Raw genomic sequence first — 23,226 nt, 5'->3', positions numbered from 1 at the left:
GTATGCGGCCGAAATGTTTGCGTGCCCAAGGCTCTAATACACCCTCCAGAATAATATTCGGCATTTATTCTGATGCCACGTCGATTAATACGAGGGGAGTGCGACCATCGGCTGTAAACACGATCATTTTATTTGTTTACAAACTGCTGGACAAGGAATGTTTTCCCATCGAAGAAAACCCAATTCGGCAGTTCACCACTTTCGGCCAAGCGAAGTAACTCTTTAGCTCTTTTGAGTCTATTTTCTTTCTGTTGCACTCCACAAGAATGATATTTGGTACCAGATATCAGATACAGCCCAGAAATATATCTGCCAAATTGTATCAATATCAGTTCAGTTTTGTATATAGCTCCCACATATATCTTCAACTGACCAAATGGTCAATATCAGTGCAAATAACTTTAATTTTGGCCAATCAGACCGAATTCTGTCTAGAAGCAAGAACATCAAATTTGGATAAAATCGGTTCAGATATAGCTATAGCTCTCATATATATGTTTCATCCGATTTGGTGTTTCAGTTCCTCGGCTGAGATTTATATATAGCTCACATTAATGTGATATCAGGTTTATTGTGGAAATAATGGCTTATATCAGCCCAAATTGAGTGAATTTCGAGATGTACATTTATATTTTGTGGAACTCGGCTCCGATATATTATTTTTTTTTAATATAGTCCTTCTCGAAGTGATATTCTACACTCTATAGCAATGTTATTTTATAATGTCTCCGTCAAATTCAGTGAAAATCGATTCGGAATGAATATGCCTACCATGTATTAGTTTCCGCCGAAACCAAACTATAACTACTCTAAAGCCATGTGTTGATATGTGGTATGATCTACTTCAAATATTTTTTTTTATTACGGGAGCTCTACTAAATATGCATGATGGTGTAGGGTATCATATAGTCGTATTCCTAACTGGTTTTCGTTGGAAATGAAGGGGGAAGGGGGGATTGGATCATGCACTAGCAATTAATTGAGGTACATAAATAGAATTATGTGGTACATAATAACAACAGAAAATTGAGATACCTTCGTGGGAAACTGTCTAAAATCAACTGTCACATGGGACAAATTGCAAACATTATTTTGTAAAATGTAGGTGAAATTATCAGATACGAAATATCAGAAGATGCCGTTATAATATTAATTCGTTCGAAAAAATATCGTGATTACGATATACAGAGACTGCGGACGAGCATTACAAATTTGTAAAGTCTGACCTGACCTGATTAGTTCGATGAGTGACAAAGGAAGGAATGACAAAGTTAATACATCCTTGAATGTATGGATAAGAGTATAAAAAATATTAAAATCTCTGGAATCTGGTATAAGACAGTCTTCTCACCCACTAATTTCGGCGATTTGTCATAATTAGAAATATGCGATTTTCCCAAAAGTCCAACTATGTTTCTATCAATATTTAACTAGGCATTGAACTGAATATTTGAATACTCAAAATAAACTAATTACAACAATTAATTTTTGTTTATTTGTAAATAGACCACATCTATGTATCCGCTAATAATCATCGCCGCCACATGATATCATCAATGAAATCAACCATAAAAATTACACTTTTTAATGTCAATAACAACCGAAGAACAAATGATCACCATTCTTGACGAAAACAGTCTCACACACATATATACAAAAGTCCCCTTTTATGTGATTTTGGTTCTACACCCCCAAAAAGAGAGGGTCAGTGATGCGTGCAGTCGAACCGAAAAAGGGGCACGGTCTCTTCTTTTCATCTTTTGTTCATTATTTTTTTCAATATTATCAAAATACAATTTATCATCGATTTTTGTCAATGTTGTTCGGCAGTCAGACAACTAATGGTTATCGTTTTATTTTCATTGCCAAAGTAGCGTAAATGACAGCCAATAGCGTTGTTTGCGTATTTTCTCATTTTTCAGCAATTCAATCATTTTACTAAGGAGTGGAACTTTTTGTGGGTAGTTGGTGTCCGAAACATTAACAGCATGATTTTGAATTTTTCAACGAACTGCGTCGTGGTGACATACGTTACGAAATTCTTATCTGAAAAATTTACATCTGTATGACAAATGCACATTCATTCGATCGTTCGTTGGTTCATTTGTTCAGCAACAGAATACAGATCATAAATAATGGGCATGCGTGAATGTCAGCCGCAAGCACATCTTTTGTGGAGAGCACCTGCAACAGCACAGTGTTTTAGCGTTTAGAAATAAATCGATTCGGATCGAAAAGGAAGAGCATGATGTGCAGCGGACTTCTATAAAAACTATAGGTTTTCTAAAGAAGAAGACCATTTGGTCACCCGTAGGGTCAGACCATTTTGGTCTTCTATAGGAGAAGACCATTTTGGTCTTCTATAGGAGAAGACCATTTTGGTCTTCTATAGGAGAAGATCATTTTTGTCTTCTATGGGAGAAGACCAGTTGGTATACTATAGAAGGAGACCTACTGGTCTTCTATAGGAGAAGACCACCTGGTCATCTATAGGAGAAGACCACCTGGTCATCTATAGGAGAAGACCACCTGGTCATCTATAGGAGAAGACCACCTGGTCATCTATAGGAGAAGACCACCTGGTCATCTATAGGAGAAGACCACCTCGTCATCTATAGGAGAAGACCACCTCGTCATCTATAGGAGAAGACCACCTGGTCATCTATAGGAGAAGACCACCTGGTCATCTATAGGAGAAGACCACCTATTCATCTATAGGAGAAGACCACCTATTCATCTATAGGAGAAGACCACCTATTCATCTATAGGAGAAGACCACCTGGTCTTCTATAGGAGAAGACCACCTGGTCTTCTATAGGAGAAGACCACCTGGTCATCTATAGGAGAAGACCACCTGGTCATCTATAGGAGAAGACCACCTGGTCATCTATAGGAGAAGACCACCTGGTCATCTATAGGAGAAGACCACCTGGTCATCTATAGGAGAAGACCACCTGGTCATCTATAGGAGAAGACCACCTGGTCATCTATAGGAGAAGACCACCTGGTCATCTATAGGAGAAGACCACCTGGTCATCTATAGGAGAAGACCACCTGGTCATCTATAGGAGAAGACCACCTGGTCATCTATAGGAGAAGACCACCTGGTCATCTATAGGAGAAGACCACCTGGTCATCTATAGGAGAAGACCACCTGGTCATCTATAGGAGAAGACCACCTGGTCATCTATAGGAGAAGACCACCTGGTCATCTATAGGAGAAGACCACCTGGTCATCTATAGGAGAAGACCACCTGGTCTTCTATAGGAGAAGACCACATGCTCTTCTATAGCAGAAGACCACATGCTCTTCTTTAGAAGTAAGGCGATTTGGTCTTCTATTGAATACGATCTTTCGGGCTTCTACGGAAAAAGATCAATTTGTATTCTTCTTCTTTAGAAGAAGACCAGCTGGTCTTCTTTAGAAGAGGACCACCTGGTCTTCTATAGGAGAAGACCACCTGGTCCTCTTTAGAGGAAGACCACCTGGTCTTCTGAGAAGAGGACCACCTGCTCTTCTTTAGAAGAAAGGCGATTTGGTCTTCTATTGAGGACGATCTTTCGGCCTTCTACGGAAAAAGGTAATTTTGTATTCCATAATAAAATAAACGTTAATGTTGTTTCAAACACGTCTTTGAAATTTTTAAACACAGCTACCCACTAGCCTCGAAACAACTTCCAAGTGGCAATAAATGAGGGCAAGATTTATTCGATGGTAATTGAAAAGTCACATTTGTCGCCATTGGACAAGAAACAACAGCAACAACACCACATCATGATTTTACAGAAAAATTCTCATTTGTTTGTTTGGAAATAAATTGCATTTTTATTGCATTTTCAATGCATTCTCCACAAAAAACAACAAAAATCTATTGAATATGAATTTTAAACAACAACACTTTAATGAGTTTTATGTCAGTCATGTTTTATAATTTGTTTGGTTTTGTTGATTTTTTATTATTTGAAAATTGTTTTTTACTTCATCGCTTCTTTTCTTGTCTCGTAGGCTTTAATTTGGTGTCAAGGATGGCCTCTAGTAACACCTATTGGCGAAGTTATACTTCATTTGGGGGGCCTTGATGACAGGCACCTGAAACCCGCCGAGATTTATTTGTGTGTTAAACCAGGTGAGTAACGAAAAACTTTTATATATTATTTAAAAAAATGAAAAACAAAACCCATACGACCACACGTGAAAGATAAGAAGAAAAACAAGAACAAAGCGAAAAATGGTTCGCCGAACGTAATTGACAAAGGGTGAAGTAATTTGTTGCAAATAAACTGAAAACGCTTGAAACGGCAGACCACTTACACATATTTATATGTATATATGCATATGACATTGATAGTGGAGCATATTAATCAAGAAATTGCAAGAAGGACGTATTGCACGGACGGTAAAACTTTAAAGATTTCAGCTAAATCATGCTGCTTCAGCTGATGCTTATCCGCCTTGCCTAAGGTATTAACTCCTCGCACCCCTCGTTGACATGCTCGCATATTCCTATTTTTCGATTCTTCCATGCCCTCAATCTTTGTCAGATTGACCGTGGAGAACAGATCGCCCTCCTGATTTCGCCCGCGGTAGACTTGCCATCAATTCATACAAAAAACTTGTTCGAGTTTATGATCTTTTTTAGATCACTCCCCGGAGTATATAGGTTTTTTTGCACTGCCTTTTCAACGATATCCAAGTTAAATTATTTCCATCGGTGAAATTTCATAGCAAAATGGCAGCGTTAATAAGGAGATGACGTCTGATTTAAGACTAATCAATGGCTCTTTGGGTTTCCACATTATTATACCCTACAACACTATATACGACGACTAAAGAAGTCTGGTATTCCATTTTTCGCAGATAGGAAAATATTTAGCGGCGGAAATCGACTAAAAAATGTTGTATGGAGTCAAACACATCCCTCTCTACCAGTGTAGGGAGTTTTTATACCCTCCACCATACTATGGAGGGTATAATAACTTTGTCATTCCGTTTGTAACTCCTCGAAATACTCATGTCAGACCCAACAAAGTATATATATTCTTGATCAGCGTAAAATTCTAAGTCGATTTAGCGATGTCCGTCTGTCTGTCTGTCTGTCCGTCTGTTGTAATCACGCTATCTTTCGAATGAATTGAGATAGATGGCTAAAATTTTGCACACATGTTTATTATTCCAGTAGGCAGGTTAAGTTCGTAAATGGGCCATGTAGGTCCACGTTTTCATATAGCCCCCATATAACGGTACCTCCCTATATTCGGTATTTTGATGATTTTAACGACATTATTCAACGGAATTGTTTGAAAATAGGTATTTGAAGTTCGTAATGAATACTACAGTCTAAGATAGAAAATTGTCTGTGCAAGTCCATTTCTTCGTATAGCCTCCATATAACGGTACCTCCTGATATTCGGTATTTTGGTGATTTTAACGACATTATTCACGGGAATTGTTTCAAATTTGGTACTTGAAGCTCAAAATGGATACTACACCCTAAGACAGAAAATTGTCTGTGCAGGTCTACGTCTTCGTATAGCCCCCCTATAACGGTACCTCCCTATATTCGGTATTTTGATGATTTTAGCGACATTATTCACCGGAATTGTTTGAAAATTGGTATTTGAAGTTCGTAATGAATACTACAGTCTGTGACAGAAAATTGTCTGTGCGGGTCCAGGTCTTCGTATAGGCCCCATATATCAGTACCTCCCCATATTCGGTATTTTGACGATTTTAGGTACAATACCCACCAAAATTGTTTGAAATGTGGTATTTGAAGTTCGTAATGGATGCTACAGCCTGTGACAGAAAACTGTCTATGCTGGTCCAGGTCTTTGCACAGCTCCAATTTAACGGCACCTCCTTATATACGATATTTTGATGATTTTAGCTACATTATTTACCGTTTATTTCAAGTTTCCAATTTGAATATGGTAATGGCTTATGACAAACAATGCCTATGTATGTCCTCGTCGTATAGACCCCAATATGACAGCTATATTCGGTATTTTTAAAATTTTAACAGAATTTTTTAAGGATTTTATTTTTTAAAAATTTCCAAATTCGTTGCAAATGGTGGAGGGTATTAAAAGTTCGGCCCGGCCGAACTTAGTGCTTTTTAACTTGTTCTTCATTAAATATCTCCCCTTATTTAAAATATTTATGACACTTTTTAGTTGATCCTACCTGTTGCTCTAGCATGGATCGAGAATGAATATTTCCTAAGTTTCTTTATCTCCGCCTCGATCAGAAATGACAAAGCACCCACATCTAACATACAATGCGATTTTTTCCAATAATTATGGGGAAAATTCAGTTTACATCACAAAGTAACATAAATAGAGGGGACAAGTTCCCCCCTTTTGGAAACTTCCAGATTAAGATTCTTCGGAATCCGTGCATTTAGAGTGTCTTCGGCAATATCGCTGATAAGAATACAAGACATATTTTGATCGAAAATTGTAACTCTCAGGCGTTTTTGGTCCTTTTTCATGCGTCCAAAATATGCCTCATCGAAGTTACGGTCTTAGACCCTAGGACTGTTTGAACCAAATCATTTGAAGTCGATCTAAGGGTGTCCTTCCGACTGTTTAGACCAAGTCTCTTTCAGGACATTTGGAGTCGATCTGTACTGTCCTTCCGTCCATCTGGCTGTCTGCCTGGCTGGCTTGGAGTATCCAATTTGATCCAAACTTGATATATCATATACATATTACACAATATTATTGTTAAACCTAGATCGTGTTCGAAAAATAGACAATATCGGTCCACTCCTTCGGTCCACTCCCCTACAAAAGGGGAGAAAATATCTAAGCTCAGAGAAAATATTTAAATACAAGAAAAGATCATTCTATTTTATTCAAATTTTAAATATCCTAATATTTTTGTTAGTGCTAGGTGCAAAAATGGACAATATCGGTCCACTCCGTCAAGTACCTCCATCACAAAAGGGCCACGATTTGGAATAATTATAACTCTTTTAAAATACGAAATAAGAGTACGATTGTCTTCAAATTTGACACACTTCATTATTTCTACCAACACAAGCTCTGGTTTGAAGACGCATAAAATATATCGGACCACTCCCTCAGGTACCTCCCACACAAAGGGTAAAATTTTTGAATAATTACAAAAAAAAGATTTTCTTCGAATTTCGTACATCTCAATATTTCTATCAACACAAGATCGGGTATAAATAATAAATATATCGGACCACTCCTTCTGATACCTCTCTTAAAAAGGTCAACATTGTGGTTACTTATAACCCTTATAAAATGCGAAAGAAGTCAGCGATCCTTTTTAAACTGAGTATATCTCAATGTTTTACTAAACCCTAGATCTAAAAAAAAATGTTTATCATTGGCTATCGTATCGATTCCGAACTTTAAGTACGAAATTTGTAACAATTCCGTTGAATAATGTCGATACGGGGATATACGACATCGTGGACCTATATAGGAAATTCTCTTCCAGGGGGTAAAGTTCTCAGAAGGAACTCCTTGTGTGGATTTTCAGACAATTCTGTTGAAAAATATGGCTACAATCATCAAAATACCAAATATCGGGTTGTACCGTTATATATGGGATATACGATATCGTGGACCTATATCTTACAGGGGCTGAAGTACACAGAAGGAACTCCTAGTGTGAATTTTCAGAAAATTTCATTAAAAATGTGGCTAAAATCATAAAAAACCGTATATCCAGAGGTACTGTTAAATGGGGGATATACGATATCGTGGACCTATATAGATAATTCTCTTACTGGCGGTAAAGTACTCAGAAGCAACTCCTGGTGTTGATTCTCAGACAATTTCAATTGAAAAAGTTGGCTACAATCTTCAAAATACCGAATGTTAGGAGGTACCGTTATTTGGTGGATACCGATACCGTAGACTTATATAGACAATTCTCCCCAAGGGGGTAAAGTAATCAGAAAAAACTCCTTATGTGGAATTTCAGACAATTCCGTTGAAAAATGTGCCTAAACCGATACCGATATGGCCCATCTTCGAAATTAACCTGCCTGCACACAAAAGACTGGTCTGTGCAAAATTTTAGCTTCCTATCTTAATTCGTTTTGACTCTAGCGTGATTACAACGGGTCTTAGAATTATATATTTTTTATACCCTACAACACTATGTGTTGGGGGTATTATAAGTTTGATTGGGCCAAAAATTATGTAACACCACGAAATATTGATTTCCCACATAGGAAAGTATATATGGATCTTCCTATCTCGCCGAGCTGAGTCGATCCAGCTATGTATGTCCGTCCGTCCGTCTGTCCGTCTGTCCGTCTGTCCGTCTGTCCGTCTGTCCATGTTAATTTGTAATCACTCTACAGGTCGCAATTATGGTCCGATCTTCACGAAATTTAAAATGGAGGTGGGGCTAGGGTCAGAATAGAACCCTATTTCTTTTGGTGATGATCGCATAATATTTAGGGGTTGAAATGGACCAAAAACTGAAAAAATTCCTGATTTTGCACTTGCTCTACAGGTCGCAATTATAGACCAATCGACGCGGAATTTCGAATGTAGCTAGAGTTTAGGGCTGGCAAGAAGCCTACCCATTTGGGTGGTCATCGGATAATATTTAGCGGGTAAAATAGACCATATCTTTTTTGTTGAAAAAATTCAAAATTTTTCATTAAACCGCGAATATTTTAAATCCCGGCGAAATCACAAAGCCATGACAAGGTTACTTCTGATCTTTACATTGATGTTAACATCCAAGAAATCAGATATATGGCAAAATATGTGCGATATATATGTTTATCAAAGAAGATATGCTTGAAAAATCTCTTATATGTCGAGAACGGCTGAACTGATTTCAACAGTTCTCATTAATTCAGAATGGCTTCTTGGCAGGAAACATAAAACGTCTAAAAAAATCGCATAAAAATATCTCTCTAAAGATGAAAATATTGATTTTGTAAAATTTTCTCATATTTTTTTCAATTTTGTCATATTTTTGGCATATTTTCATTTTGAATTAAACATTTGGTAATATTTCTACAGCTAACAAAACTAAGTAGTTAGGATATCAGGATATCATATACAGATCGCATTTATGGCCCAATCCTTACGAAATTTTGCATGGAGATAAGATGAGGGTCAGAATAAAAGCCTATTCTTTTTGGAGATGATCGCCATATATTTAGGGGTTGAAATGGACCAAAAAACTGCAAAATTGTCAGCAGGTCGTAATTATGGGGGTTACCGGACATTGCAAAAGCCACGCAGTTTTGGATGGCCATCCAAAAATATTCAATGTGCGAAATAGTTTGCCAACTCTTGTAAATAAAATACGAAAATGTCCATTTCAGTGACTTTTTGGAGAATTCACAAATACAGGAAAGACCACTTCTGAATATTTCGTTAACGCTGATTTCATTGAAGAATATAGTCAAATGTCTGTATCTCATATAGATGCGTTTCAGTCAAAAACCAATAATAAATGTTAATCTTTTGCCACTTCTGAGAGATTATAGGTCTTTGGGAAATATTGGTTCCAGATCTAGGAAGACCATTTAAGTGCAACATCTACCAATAAATTGGAAATGAGAAAATTAGTTTAAGTTGCTATTATTCGAAAATTAGAGAACGAAACCTGATGGTTTTCTTTTATTATTTGTCACAATATCTTGTGGAATTATTTCGGGTATCTCGCCTATATTAACTGTATCGTTTATTATAGTGTTGTAGGGTATTCAACGGTCGGCCCCGCTCGACTGTAGCCTTTGCTTACTTGTTTATATATATTTTCGATTATTATTTCGATGAGCTACAAACGGAATGTTGAACTTATTATACCCTCCATACTATGTATGGTAGCCAGAATCATTGGTATAGAAAATGGGTCATATCGCTCCACATTTTGGTAAGCACCCAGTTATAATACCCCCGACAAATCAGTTTTGAAGAGGACCATAAGGACACCGTTGAATCGCTTTGGGGTTAAAATTGACGATCAAATTATTAGCTCTACTTTCATAATCTACTTTATTTTACCTTAACTATGTTCATCTAATCCTGAAAACCTACTTAAAGGCTAATGCCCCTCTCAGCTCTTTAAATCCATTGTTTTCATTTAAATATTAATTAAAAACTCAATTTTTCTTTCCACATCTTTACAGGTGAAAATAAGTCCGAACCAAAACTGTATGCCATTTGGCGTACACCAATTCTAAATTGCATCGACAAAACCCGAACAATATCAACAACAGCTACCACCTCATCGTCGCCGGCGTCAATCGTTACGACAAACTCCCCCCATTCATTTGAAGGAGATTCAACCCTCAAGATTGTTGCTCTCGATCCATATGACAGTTCTCTGTACCTGAGCCCCATAGCACTCGAAATGTTAAGTGACGATTTGCCGCAACTTCTGCAGAGCCTCCTAATCGGTGTTGAGCACAGCATAGAGCGTCTGTCGCTCAATCAGCTCTCGGCACCGTACAACCAAAATGTTGACTCGGAGCAAAAACAACAAACTCTGGCGAATAAAGCGCTCGCAGATCAAAAGAATAACAATGCGCCGCCCGGTTCTCCAAAATGTATTCTGCGGCGCAGCGAGTTGATAACCAAAAACAATAAATTGCACAACAACAAATATATGTTGCGTCGTTTCACCAATCGTCAGGATAGCATGAATTCGACATCGTCTGGTAACAGCAGTGCCAGTGGTCTAAGTACTGCCTCCAGCAGCTCCAGCAATTCGTCCTATACGAAGGGACATTTGAATCATGGAAATCATGGCAGCAGCAACAACAACAACAATAACAACCACAGTGTTTGTAATGGTCACAAAAACAACAACAATAATAAAAAATGTGAAACTGATAACCAGCCGAACGACTCGAATACATCACCTGCCCTGCCCAGATTCTGTTTGGGGAAATCATTTCCCCACATTGACAGTGACGAGGAGAATGCCGAGGAGCGGCGTAACTCGTTGACAGATGGTGAGTTAAAAACTATTAGTTTCCCTTCTACATTACAGATAGATATAAAATCGAACACTAAAGTAAGGCTCAGCCTCGAACTAATAACATTTCTTCTAAAAGGTACTAAAAATTAGGTTAGTTGGGATAAATTTCTGTAGGTCACTTCAGACGCGAACCTTTAGATACAATTTTGTCCTGTTTGGTCTAGAACTCTGACAATTAGTCCCTCGTGATTTAACAGCTATAAATTTTGATTTCAAAAATCGTAACATTTAATAGAACTAGAATTCAGATAAAGTGGTAATAGTACTAAGAAGCCGCAATTCATACCTAAGGTACTAAAGTACTATATGTAACAATTCATCAAAGCTCAAACGAAATGGCTAAATATAGAATCTTAAAATTTTGGGTGAGGGTCACCCTTGGTCCGAAGGGGTCAGATAAGGCTGGGTTTATGGAAATTCGTACTAGAACGGTACAAAAACTATTAAAAGGTACTAAACATGGTATCCTTTGCATTTGAGAGAGCTGTAGAGCTAGAACCCTTAAATTTGGAATGAGAGTCACTGATGGAGTGCATGATAAACGTACAAAAGGGTTTTTGGGAAATCGCACTATGAGTGTACGAAAAGTACTAAAGTGTACTACATTTAGCACCATTTCATATCACTCGAACGATTGGAGCTAACAAGGAATCAAGGTTAAGGAGTTGAGTCGATGTAATAGGGTAGTTTTGGAAGTGTGTACTCATGTATAGGAAAAGTACTAAGCGGTACTAAAGTTAGTACAATTTGAATTTGGAGGAACGGATGGAATTGGAATCCTAAAATACTGGCGGAGTGTAGGATTTGGATATGCAGGACGTTTCCGAAATTTGTACTTATAAGCACGAAAAGTACTAAATGGTACTAAATTTGATACAATTTCGATTTGGGTGGACAGATAGAGCTGGAATTCTCACATTTAAAAATAAGATTACTATTGCTTTCTAGGACTGAGGAATGTAGGTAGAAGCAGTAGAGCTAGAACTCTTAAATTCAAAATGAGGGTCACAGATGAAGGGTTTGGTAGATGTACAAAAGGGTTTTTGGAAAATCGCACTATAAGTGCACGAAAAGTACTAAAATTTACTACAGTTGGTACCATTCCGTATCATGCGGACGGTTAGAGCAAAAACCATTAAATTTGAAATGGGAATCAAGGTTGAGGAGTAGAGTCGTTGTACTAATGTATACGAAAAGTACTAAATTTAGTACAATTTGAATTTGGAGGAACGGTTGGAACTGGAATCCTGAAATTTGAAATTAACATAACTGGCGGAGTGTAGAATTGGGATATGAAGGAAGTTTTCGAAATTTGTACTTATGAGTACGAAAAGTACTAAATGGTAATAAATTCACTACCATATCGATATGGGTGACCCGATAGAGATGGAATTCTGAAACTTAGAAATTCGATTACTAGTGCGTTTTAGGACTGAGGAATGTAAGTAAATTTGGAAATTCGTACTTATTTGTACTAAATAGTACTATTTTAATTTTGGGAGAACCAAAAAAGTTGGAATCCTGAAATTTGAAAATAAGATATTTTTGGACTGTATGGTAAGGACAATTGTGAAAATTTGTACTTAAATGTACTTAATGGTACTAAATTTGGTGCGATTTTGATTTGGCTGCACCAATAGAGCTGGTATCCTGAAAATTGGAAATAAGATTATAGAGGCAGAAATTTGTATTAAAATTTACTAAATTTGGTACAATTTGGATTTAGTTGAACCGATAGAGCTGGAATCCTGAAATTTGGAATTAAGACAGCTGTTAGAAAGTAGGATTAGGTTATGTAGGACGTTTTGGAAATGCATTTGGTACTATGTGAACAGATGAAGCTAAAAACTTGAAATCTGTTATGAGAATCAAGGTTGGAAATTAAGTTTGATATACGAAGGTGGTTTTGGAAATGTGTACTAAGTGTGCGATCTGAGCGAAAGGGTACTCAACTTTAATTTGATATTGGGGTTTGGAATTGAGAAATGGGGTGGTTTTGCATATAAGTACTATAATTGTTCGAAAACTACTAAATGGTACTAAATTTGGTATTGGATGAAGGGATAAAACAGCAAACCTGAAATTCGATATAGACGTCACTGTTGGTATCTGTGGTAAAGATATGGAGGTGGGTGGAGGTAAAAATGTATACTATAATTGTTCGAAAAGTACTGAGTGGTACTAAATTGGGTATTAGGTGAAGGGATGTAGTTGGAATAATAAAATTTGATAGGAATGTCACTGTTGGTATCTGCGGTTAAGATATAAAGGTGATTTTCGAAATGTGTACCATAATTGTTCGAAAGGTACCTTGTCATTCCGTTTGAAACTCCAAGAAATACTTAGGTCAGACTCTACAAAGTATATATATTCTTGACCAGCGTGATATTCTAAGTAGATTTAGCGATGTCCGTCTGTGCGTCTGTTCGTCTGTCTTATATAATCATTCGAACGAATTTAGATATACGGCTAAAATTTTGCTCACTTGTGTAGGAAGGTTAAGTTCGTAAATGGGCCATGTCGGTCCACATTTTCGTGTAGCCCTCATATAACGGTACCTGCCAATATTCGGTATTTTTACGATTTTAGCGACTGTATTCACCGGAATTGTTTATAATTTCGTATTTAATAATCTTAATGGGTACTACAGCCTATGACAAAAAATTTCGGATGCAGGTCCATGGCTTCGTATAGCCCCCCCATAACGGTACCACCCGATATTCGGTATTTTCATGATTTTAGCGACATTTTTCACCGGAATTGTTACAAATTTCGTATTTGAAGGCCCAAATCGGTACTACAGTCTATGACAAAAAATTACTTAAGCCATTCCTCGTCTTCGTATACCCCCCATACAACGGTTTGCATTTAAACGGTATTTTTCGACGAAACTTTTTGGAGGTTTGGTGGAGGGTATTAAAATTCGACCCGGTCGAACTTAGGCTCTTTTTTACTTCATAACATATATGAATTCCAGGCATTTAGCTAGAATTTTATTTTCTATAGTAGAATTTAATAACAACAATCTTTTGACTTTCTACGTTTCCATTTCAAGGAATTTTCGGCCAAAGCCCATTTTGCTTCTTTTCTTTTGCATTTGTTTAAATAAAAGCACAAAGGATTTCTTAGAATCTCATCAACAAAAAATTTATTAACATTTCATTTCAATTCACTTTTCCCTCTCGCCACAGGGGATAACCCCATTTCAGATGCCTTTTACATTGGAACCCGTAACGAAATTTACCGAAACGTGTAACGGACACATTGACGCGCTGACAGGCATGATATTGTCCCAAATTCATAGCACTCTCCGCACAATTCCGATTGCAAAAATTATGGGCATAGTTCAAAAAGAAAATATGTTTTACAGTATGATTGTTTGCGCCGGTCATAAACACCTCGCGATGTAAAATTTCCATATTGTCGGCAATAAAGGTTTCATAGGCCAACTTAAGTCCACCTAAATCGGCAATAACTTCGCTCACTGCATGGCTAAAGGCGAAGTCGGTTTTCAAGCGACGCATTGTAATGCCAAATTTCACATAATCAAATATCTCATCGGCCGTGTCGTAATCATAGGACCCATCCAACGCAATTTCCAAATTCCTGGGATTGAAAGCTTTGACGATTTCGCGGGCCAAATGGAAACCCAATGAACTGTAAATGTAAAGATCCTGCATGTCCAGGCTGTAGTAGGGATATTGCAATATGGTTAGGGGCAGTAAAATGAGGTGCTGACGTGTCAATAAACGAGGCAAATGAATTTGAGCAGGGTTGGCTTCTTGGCCAAAGAGGGTTTTTAGCAACAACAAGTCCATGGGAGAGTAGAAAGCTTTTTGGAGACTTTGATGGCTAATGTTGAATTTGAAATAATTTAATTTCAAAACATTTCCATAATAATCTTCCACATTAAAATTTAAATTTCTGTAGAACTCTTCCAGCGTTTCCTTGGAAATATCAACAATGGTTGTCAGTTTCAAATTTTCCAATTTCAGTTGCAAGAAATTCAAAATCTCTCCACGAAATTGATAAACATTTTGGTGGAGAGTTTTGTTAAAATTCCCCTTTAGATTGTTGAAGATATCCTGAATCAAGAGCAGTTCGCGTTTGAGATCGGTATGCCGTTCTCCATAGAGCCATTGCAGAGCCAAGGGAAATTCAAGCCACATACTGGGCATGCAGCTCCCAGCTAATCTGGATACATCCTGCTCCATGAGATACACATAGAACTGCAAATGGATATAGTCGCAAATCAGCGAATTATCATATTCTATGAGCAAAGCTGATACTCCTCTCAAATAATCCACACTTTGAATGTAGAGCTGCATTTGGGGATCAATATCGGTTTGATTTAGGAGCACACATAAATACTTCTCCAACCAGGGCATTTGCAAATCCCGCACTGTTATCAAATCTGAATCATCATCAAAGTAACTATCCAAGTAAGGTTCTTGAATGGGATACAACTCAGAGAGGCCATCAAATAGAGCCTGATTAAATTCGCTGAATCGTTCGAATAGCTGTTTAAATTCTGAAATATTATACTGCATAACCACCGACCAAAGCCTTTGCATTTTCTCAAGAGAGGGGCGTTTCAATTCAATTATCATGCGTCGGGAATCATCAATTCGTTGGGTAATTCCTTCAAAGAAAAATAAGTCATTAAAACCCAATCTTCGTGTCAGAGCCAGCAATTCAATCCAATCATAATTCCAATCCCAATGGGTTTCATTATTCCATAACTCCGTGGGCATTTTAATATTTTGCTCAGCATTTATCCATTTAAAATACTCCGCAACTTCTTGCTCCTTTTTGGAATTATCCGAACAAGCTCTATAATAATTTTGAATATTTTGTAAAAACTTTGGGGAATTACTAAAATCATTGGTGTCCAAGAGTTTTTCCATTTCCCCATTGACTTTTGTTTGAAGGGCCTCCAAATGACCCACACTTGATGTTGTATTTGTTTCCGCCGGCCACTTGCCGCAAGCATATTGAAAGAAATTGTCACACACAGAGACATTCACATCAATACTGTTTTGAACGCTTTCCAATCTTCGTTGACTTGTACTTTCCGCCGCAACATGTTGGACAGACCACAGGAGATATAAGACAGACATAAAAATTTGTAATTTGTTCATTTTTTAATTAGAGCGAAATTTTATTTTTATTCAACGTAATAATGACGTCCGATTATTCTCTTGATTAAATGAAACTAAAATTTGTAGCTGAGAATTATTTTTGCCAAAATTTCCAAAAAACAAAGATTCTTATCTCTTGAAAAGACAATCGTATTGAGGGAGATTCACGACATATGCTGTACACTACATTGTGTCGCATGAGTCGTATCATCTACAAGCACACATACCTAGTTTCATATCAATGAACATAGGGGTTTATTTTTACCATCTCTGTCTCTGTGTGTAGCGTGTTCCTGAATGAAACATATTTTCTTGCTTTAAAGGTGTTTTTATCAGTCATATGGCTAGGGAGGATATATATTATTTGATACGTGCCTCATCGATATAAAGGTTTTAGACCCTAGGTATCATTGGACCAAATCCATTTCAAGACATTTGGAGTCGATCTAGCGATGTCCGTCCGTCTCTCTGTCTGGAAGGGAATATTCGATTTGGTCCAAACTTGGTACCGAGGAGGATATTAGTACTAATATTGCTCAATGGACCTAAACTATTTCTGACCAAAACTATTTCAACGTATCCATATATATTAAACCTAGAAACCAAAAGTAACCTCAATATCAAATTTCGGAATTCCATCTCAATCCAAACAACCAACGGCACATTTTGTGTCACAACCAACTTCTTCTCTCAACTACCGATACCAACAGTAACATCCATATCGAATTTCCACCTTGGAAAGGAGGGTATATTTACTTGATAATTCCGTTTGTAACATCCCTAAATATTCATCGTATATCTCATAAAGTATATATATTCATAATCAGCATATAATCCGTCTGTCTGTTGATATCACCATACAGCCCACATTATTTAACGTAGAAGGTCTAAATTTGGCAGAAAAGTTCGTATTGTGTCTAGAATGGTTGGTAGTGAAAATGGGATATATCCGTCCGGATATATATCCGTTTTGGTATAGCCGCCATATAACGGTACCTCCTGATACTCGGTATTTCAATGATTTTCGCCACATTGTTGTTGGATTTGTCTGGTATATGTAGGTCATAATGGGTTCTAGTTTCACAGACGGAACATTGCATGTATAGGTCCACGCTTTCGTATAGCAACATATAACGATACCTCCCGATATTCGGTATTTTGATGATTTTTGCCACATTTTTCCACGAATATGTTTAAAAATCGGTATTTGTCATAATGGGTTCTAGCTCGTGTGGCGAAAAATTAATGTATAGGTCCACATTTTCGTATAGCCCTCATATAACGGTACCTCCCGATATTCGGTATTTTGATGATTTTTGCCACATATTTTCGCAGATTTGTCTAAAAATTGGTATTTGTGGGTCATAATGAGTTCTAGCTCCGGTGACGAAACATTGTATGTGTAGGTCCATGTTTTGTTATAGCCCCCATAAAACTGTACCTCTCGATATTCGAGATTGTGATAAAAAATTGTATTTGCAGTTCATGATGGGTTCTAGCCCGGTTGCAAAACATTGAATATTTACTTTTTCTAAGGCGCACATATAACTATATGCACCGATATTCGGTATTTTGATAATCCTAGTCACATTTACCCATATAATGGTTTCAAATTTGGTATTTTAGAAGATTTGATCGATGACAATCCTTGAAGTATAAAATTGAATATAGAGGTTCCCGGTTGAATATAGAGGTAACCGTTATATGGGTTCACTCACTTTATGGTTTTTTTATGCTAACGGTCTCACTGGTATATAAAAATGTTTCCTTTACCCTAAGATGGAGGGTACACTGTCCCTTCACCTAATACCAAATTTAGTACCAATTAGTACTTTTCGTATAAATATAGAACACATTTCCAAAACCACTTCCATATATTAATCATACATACCAAAAGACACCTCAATATCATTCAATTTCGGTATTCCGGCTCTATTCCTCCACCCAATATCCAATATATAGTACCATTTAGTTATTTTTTTACAATTATAGTACAGATTTCCAAAACAACCTCCATATCTTAATAACAGACACCGTCAAAAACATTCATATAAAATTTCAGCTCTGTTCCTTTACTCTATTCCTTCACTCAATACCAAAATTAATGCACAATTAAAGAGCGCATTTCGAAAATAATATCCCATTTTCATCCTCAGATAGCAACAGTGATTTAATATCAAATTTCATGATTACAGCTTTCTAATTTCCCCCACCAAATGTAGTACTATTTAGTACAAACAGAATATCTAAATTCGGGATTCCAGCTCCACCCAATCCCAATACAAAATTTAGTACATCTTAGTACTTGTCGTACAATTATAGTACACATTTCCAAATTAGAGTACACATTTTCACCTAATACCCAATTTAGTACTTTTCGTTCAAATATAAGAGGCATTTCCAAACCACCGCTAAATCTCAAGCACAGTTACAATCAATAATCAAAATATAAAATTTCAGAATTTTATCTCTATCACTTCACCCAATACGAAATATTCAGCACTTTTCGTACAATTATAGTACACATTTCCAATACCACCTCCACATCTTAATAACAGACACTATCATTGACATTCATATCAAATTTCAGGATTCCAGGTCTATCCTTCACCCAATGCCAAATGTAGTACTTTTTGTACAATTATGGTACACATTTCCGAAACCTGGACATACCTCCGGCTACACTTGAACAGCGACACTAATAAAAAAATTCAGATTTCCAGCACTATCTATTCACCTAAGCTTCATCCGTTCACCCTAAACAAAAGTGTTTCAATTTTTTACCATTTGCTGCATTTCGAACACTTAGTACATATTTCCAAAACCAATTTCATGTATCAAATTTACTTTCCAACCTTGATTTTCATACCAAATTTCAAGTTTTTAGCTCTATCCGTTCAAATGGTACCATTTTAGAAATTAGTACCATTTTTGAACTTTTCTTAAACTTGAAATTCGAATATCCAAAAACCCTTTGGTACATCTATCCTGCACTCCATTAACATAGAGAATTAAGCGAGTTAGACCCATAGTTCCTTTTTATTATCTGTATAGATTCACATTCTGTGTCGATAAATGCATGTCCGTTCGTCTCTCTGTCCATGTTTTTTTGTAAACAAAGTACAGGTAGCATTTATTGCCCGATCAAGATAACATTTTGTAAAAAACTTTTGTTTGGACCAAGGACGAACTCTATTGAAATTGGAGATAATCGGTCAACATTTAAGATATAGCTCCCATATCTTATATCTTCGCCCGAATTGCCTTTTATCTTGACCACATTGTGCCTAGAAATAACTGTACCAAATTTGGTGGGAATCGGTTGAGATATATAGCTATAGCTCTCCTCCACAGGCGTAATATGCAATCCGTAACAACGATACTCGAAGAAATATATCAAATATATCTCAGAAATACTTTTGCCAAATATTATCGAGATCGGTTAAAATTTGGATATAGCTACCATATATATCTTTACTCGATTTCAAGTTTATTGAGAACCAAATGTTTAATAAAGCCCCGAACTGAATGGATTTAGGCATATACGAAGGAATTTAGCCTGGAAGAAAGTACATCAAATTTGGTGAAAATCGGTTAAGATATAGCTATAGGTCCCATATAAATGTTTTATCAGATTTTGTATTTTACTTCCTTATACCCGAGAACGCTCCCTTCAAAAGTTATCGTGCGTACTAGACTGACAGGTATTTTGGCGGTGGGAAAGGGGAAGAAGTTGAAAAAATGACTTAATTCCAATAGAATCGTTATATAGAGTATATACCATATACCGGATGTTAACTTCGTGTTTTATGAGCTTCATAAATTTTCAAAATTTTGACCTTCTGTGGGGGAGGTACCAGAAGGAGAGGACCGATATATTCCATATTTACACCAAACCTTGGTTTAATTAAAATATGTGATGGGTGTAATTTGAAGACAATCGGCCACTTACATCACATTTTATATGAGTTATAATTATTCAAATTGTTGACCCTTTGTAGGGGAGGTACTTGTTGAGGTGGACCGATATTGTCCATTTTCGCATCTGACCTAGCACTGATGCAAATATTAGGATTTGCAAAGTTGAAACAAAATCGGATTATCCATTCTCTTTCTGTGCAGTAAAATATTTTCGTTGAAAATGTTGACATTTTGTGGGGGAGGTACCAGAAGGAGTGGACCGATATTGCCCATCTCCGAACTCGATCTAAGTTTGGCAATAATATTACGATGTACTATGTTTGGACTAAATCGAATAATCCCTTCGAGAATTATTCTGCACACCAGCCAGACAGACAGACGGACGGACGGACATCGCTAGATCGACTCCAAATGTCCTGAAACGGATTTGGTCCCAAGAGACCTAGGGTCTAAAACCGTTATTTCGATGAGGCATGTTTTGGCCGTATCAAATGATATATGCCCTCCCTAGCCATATGGCTGGGGGAGGGTATAATGAGCAAAGTTCGTACCATCCACCATTTTTAAGGAACTTGAAAAATGTCCAAAAAAATCCGCCGAACAACCAAACTGAAAACAATTCCGGTGAATAACGCCGCTAATATCAAAATGTCAAATATTGGGAGGTACCCTCATATGGGAGATATACGATATCGTAGACCTATATAGACAATTCTCCGCCAGAGGCTAATGCTACAGTAATCAAAATACCGAATATCGGGAGGTACGGCGGCTATACAATATCATGGACCGATGAAGGCAATCGGATGTGTTTTTACTCTAGCGTGAGGGTGTATTAAGTTCGTAGGGAGGGTATATTAAATTTACGTACCTTATATACCCTCCATACTATGTATTCTGGAGGGTATACAAATTACTTAATTCAGACAGAATCTGTATATGACGGCTATAACAGACGATTTCTAAATTTTTTGTACACTCTCTTTTCAAAATATTGTATTTTTTCTCAAAGCCACAGAATTATCCAATCACGTTTTTAAATCAAAATTGTTGTAGCCTCACGCAGCATATTGTAGGGTATTCAATGTTTGTTCGTAAGGCATTAAACAGAATACAATAAATAAACATTTTATACGGATAACCCTTTGATCTGACACCAGCGTCGCTTTCTTAAAGTCAAAGGGGAGAGGGAAACGAACTCATCCGCTTTTTTTAGACTGTGCGATTTCAAGCGCGTGCCAATAAAATCCCTTGTTTTTGAGTTGCACACATTGGGTGGTAAGATGGGCAATATAAGAAACTCAAACCTTAATTTAATTATCGATAATTTTACTCTCAATGTTGTAATCAAACCAAAATCTGACGTTTGAGATTTATATTGGCAATTAAATAATTAGTACAACACGTGCATTTTTATGTCGATTAAATCTGAAATAAAATTTCTCAAAATCACCCAAAGGCACCACCAACTACGATCTCAAAACAATTTCTTATCTATGATTTTTTTAAAAGCAAAAAACTACCACAAAAATATTTTCTAATTCGTTTATTTCCGTATTTGCCCGCCTTGGTGCACATTTCGTTACAGATCTTTTGGAAAGTGAAATTATAGCGCCAAATTTAATTACCGATCTGCCTGAAAAGTTGCTTTTATCTGGCATCTATTTACCTGGTAAGTTGAACTTATTTTTTCACCACCACTGCTGCTTCTCTTTTCAGTTTGGGTTGATAACGGCAGATAGCAAAGCAAGAAATTCGCCGAAAGACACGCAGACAGACAGAAAGGCAAACCAAAAATATCATCTTCTCAGAGTAAGCATTTATGTTTCCAAGTCATGGCGGCTGTTCCTTGCATTTGGCTAAATGGTGGCCACAAAACAAGTGCTAGCAGCAGCAGCAGAAGTCACAGAAGCACCAGCAAAAGTAATTAAACGAAAAAAAAAACGACGACAACACACTTTCTTTTAATTCTTAGCTGCTAGACAGCCACACCTTTTGCCTGCCAAACGATGCGGTTGCAGTTTTTCATTTCTTAAATTTTCTTAATGGCCAACACCTTTCAATCTGCGATGGTCTGCTCAATTCCAAACTGGCATAGTTCTAGTTACTTTCACTGCTGACAAATTGCTAATCTGCCGGTGGGTAACTCGTAAGTAACGCTGATTTTGTTGTCGATGCTACTGGCAGCAGTCTGTGGGTTGGGGACAAATTAACAACAACAATTTAGTCAACGTTAAATATTTTTTTTATTTGGAATTTCAGAGATTTTCATAAATTGATTTGCAATTTTTCACTAACCAGACTCAATTTACACGCACCGCGCCGCGCCGCATCGGAGAGAAGATGGTTAAGTTAATGGTTCTTTTTTTTTAATAGCTGGTCATTTCCATTCTTATGACTGGCTAATGAAGAACACTGATTCCATGACGATAAAATCTTCAAAATGCATTTTTAACAACATGTTTTAAGAAAAATGATGGAGTTTTTGGGGATATCGTAATCAATACGTAACCTCAAAATATCGAGGTTTAAGTCTACCCTTTTTAATTTTAATATTTATTCCATACAACACTATGCGTAGGGGGTATTATAAGTTTGATTGGTCCAAAAATTATGTAACACCTCGAAATATTGGTTTCCCACATAGGAAAGTATATATGGATCTTCCTAGCTCGCCGAGCTGAGTCGATCTAGCTATGTATGTCCGTCCGTCAGTCTGTCCATGTTAATTTGTAATCAAGCTACAGATCGCAATTATGCACCGATCCTCACGAAATTGAAAATGGAGGTGGGGTTATGGTCAGAATAGAACCCTATTGTTTTTGGAGATGATCTCACGATATTTAGGGGTTGAAATGGACCAAAAACAGAAAAAAATTTACATGGAGTTAGAGTTTAGGAGTGGGCAGAAACCAAACCAACCATCGAACAATAATTAGCGGTTAAAAGAGAGCCTAACTTTTAAGTAAGAAAATAGGAAAATGTCCACTAAACCACGAATATTTTCAATCCCAGTCAAATCACAAAAACATTAAAAGATTACTTCTGATCATAAGAGTGATGCTAATAGCCAAGAAATCGGATATATAGCAAAATGGGTACAAAATATATGTAAAAGAATTGATATTATTTATTCTGCTTATAAATCAAGAACCGCTGGGCCGATTTTCA

The 23,226-nt window shown here is 36.9% G+C and overlaps 1 protein-coding gene across 3 annotated transcripts in view; it reads left to right on the top strand.

Annotated features, from left to right (window-relative positions):
- The window catches only part of LOC101893012 (uncharacterized), a 186,609-nt gene that overhangs the window by 84,190 nt on the left and 79,193 nt on the right, over positions 1–23,226 (top strand). For all 3 annotated transcript variants that reach the window (XM_059124464.1, XM_011293092.3, XM_059124465.1), the window contains 3 exons: positions 4,007–4,127; positions 10,140–10,967; positions 21,644–21,727. In XM_059124464.1, coding sequence (XP_058980447.1) covers positions 4,007–4,127; positions 10,140–10,967; positions 21,644–21,727 — 1,033 coding nt within the window. The remainder of the gene's footprint in view (positions 1–4,006; positions 4,128–10,139; positions 10,968–21,643; positions 21,728–23,226) is intronic.

This window comes from Musca domestica, unplaced genomic scaffold (assembly GCF_030504385.1).
Source record: "Musca domestica strain aabys unplaced genomic scaffold, Musca_domestica.polishedcontigs.V.1.1 29, whole genome shotgun sequence".
NCBI lineage: Eukaryota > Metazoa > Arthropoda > Insecta > Diptera > Muscidae > Musca > Musca domestica.
The sequence above is the reverse complement of the archived record's forward strand: the minus strand, read 5'-3'. Positions and strand labels throughout refer to the sequence as shown.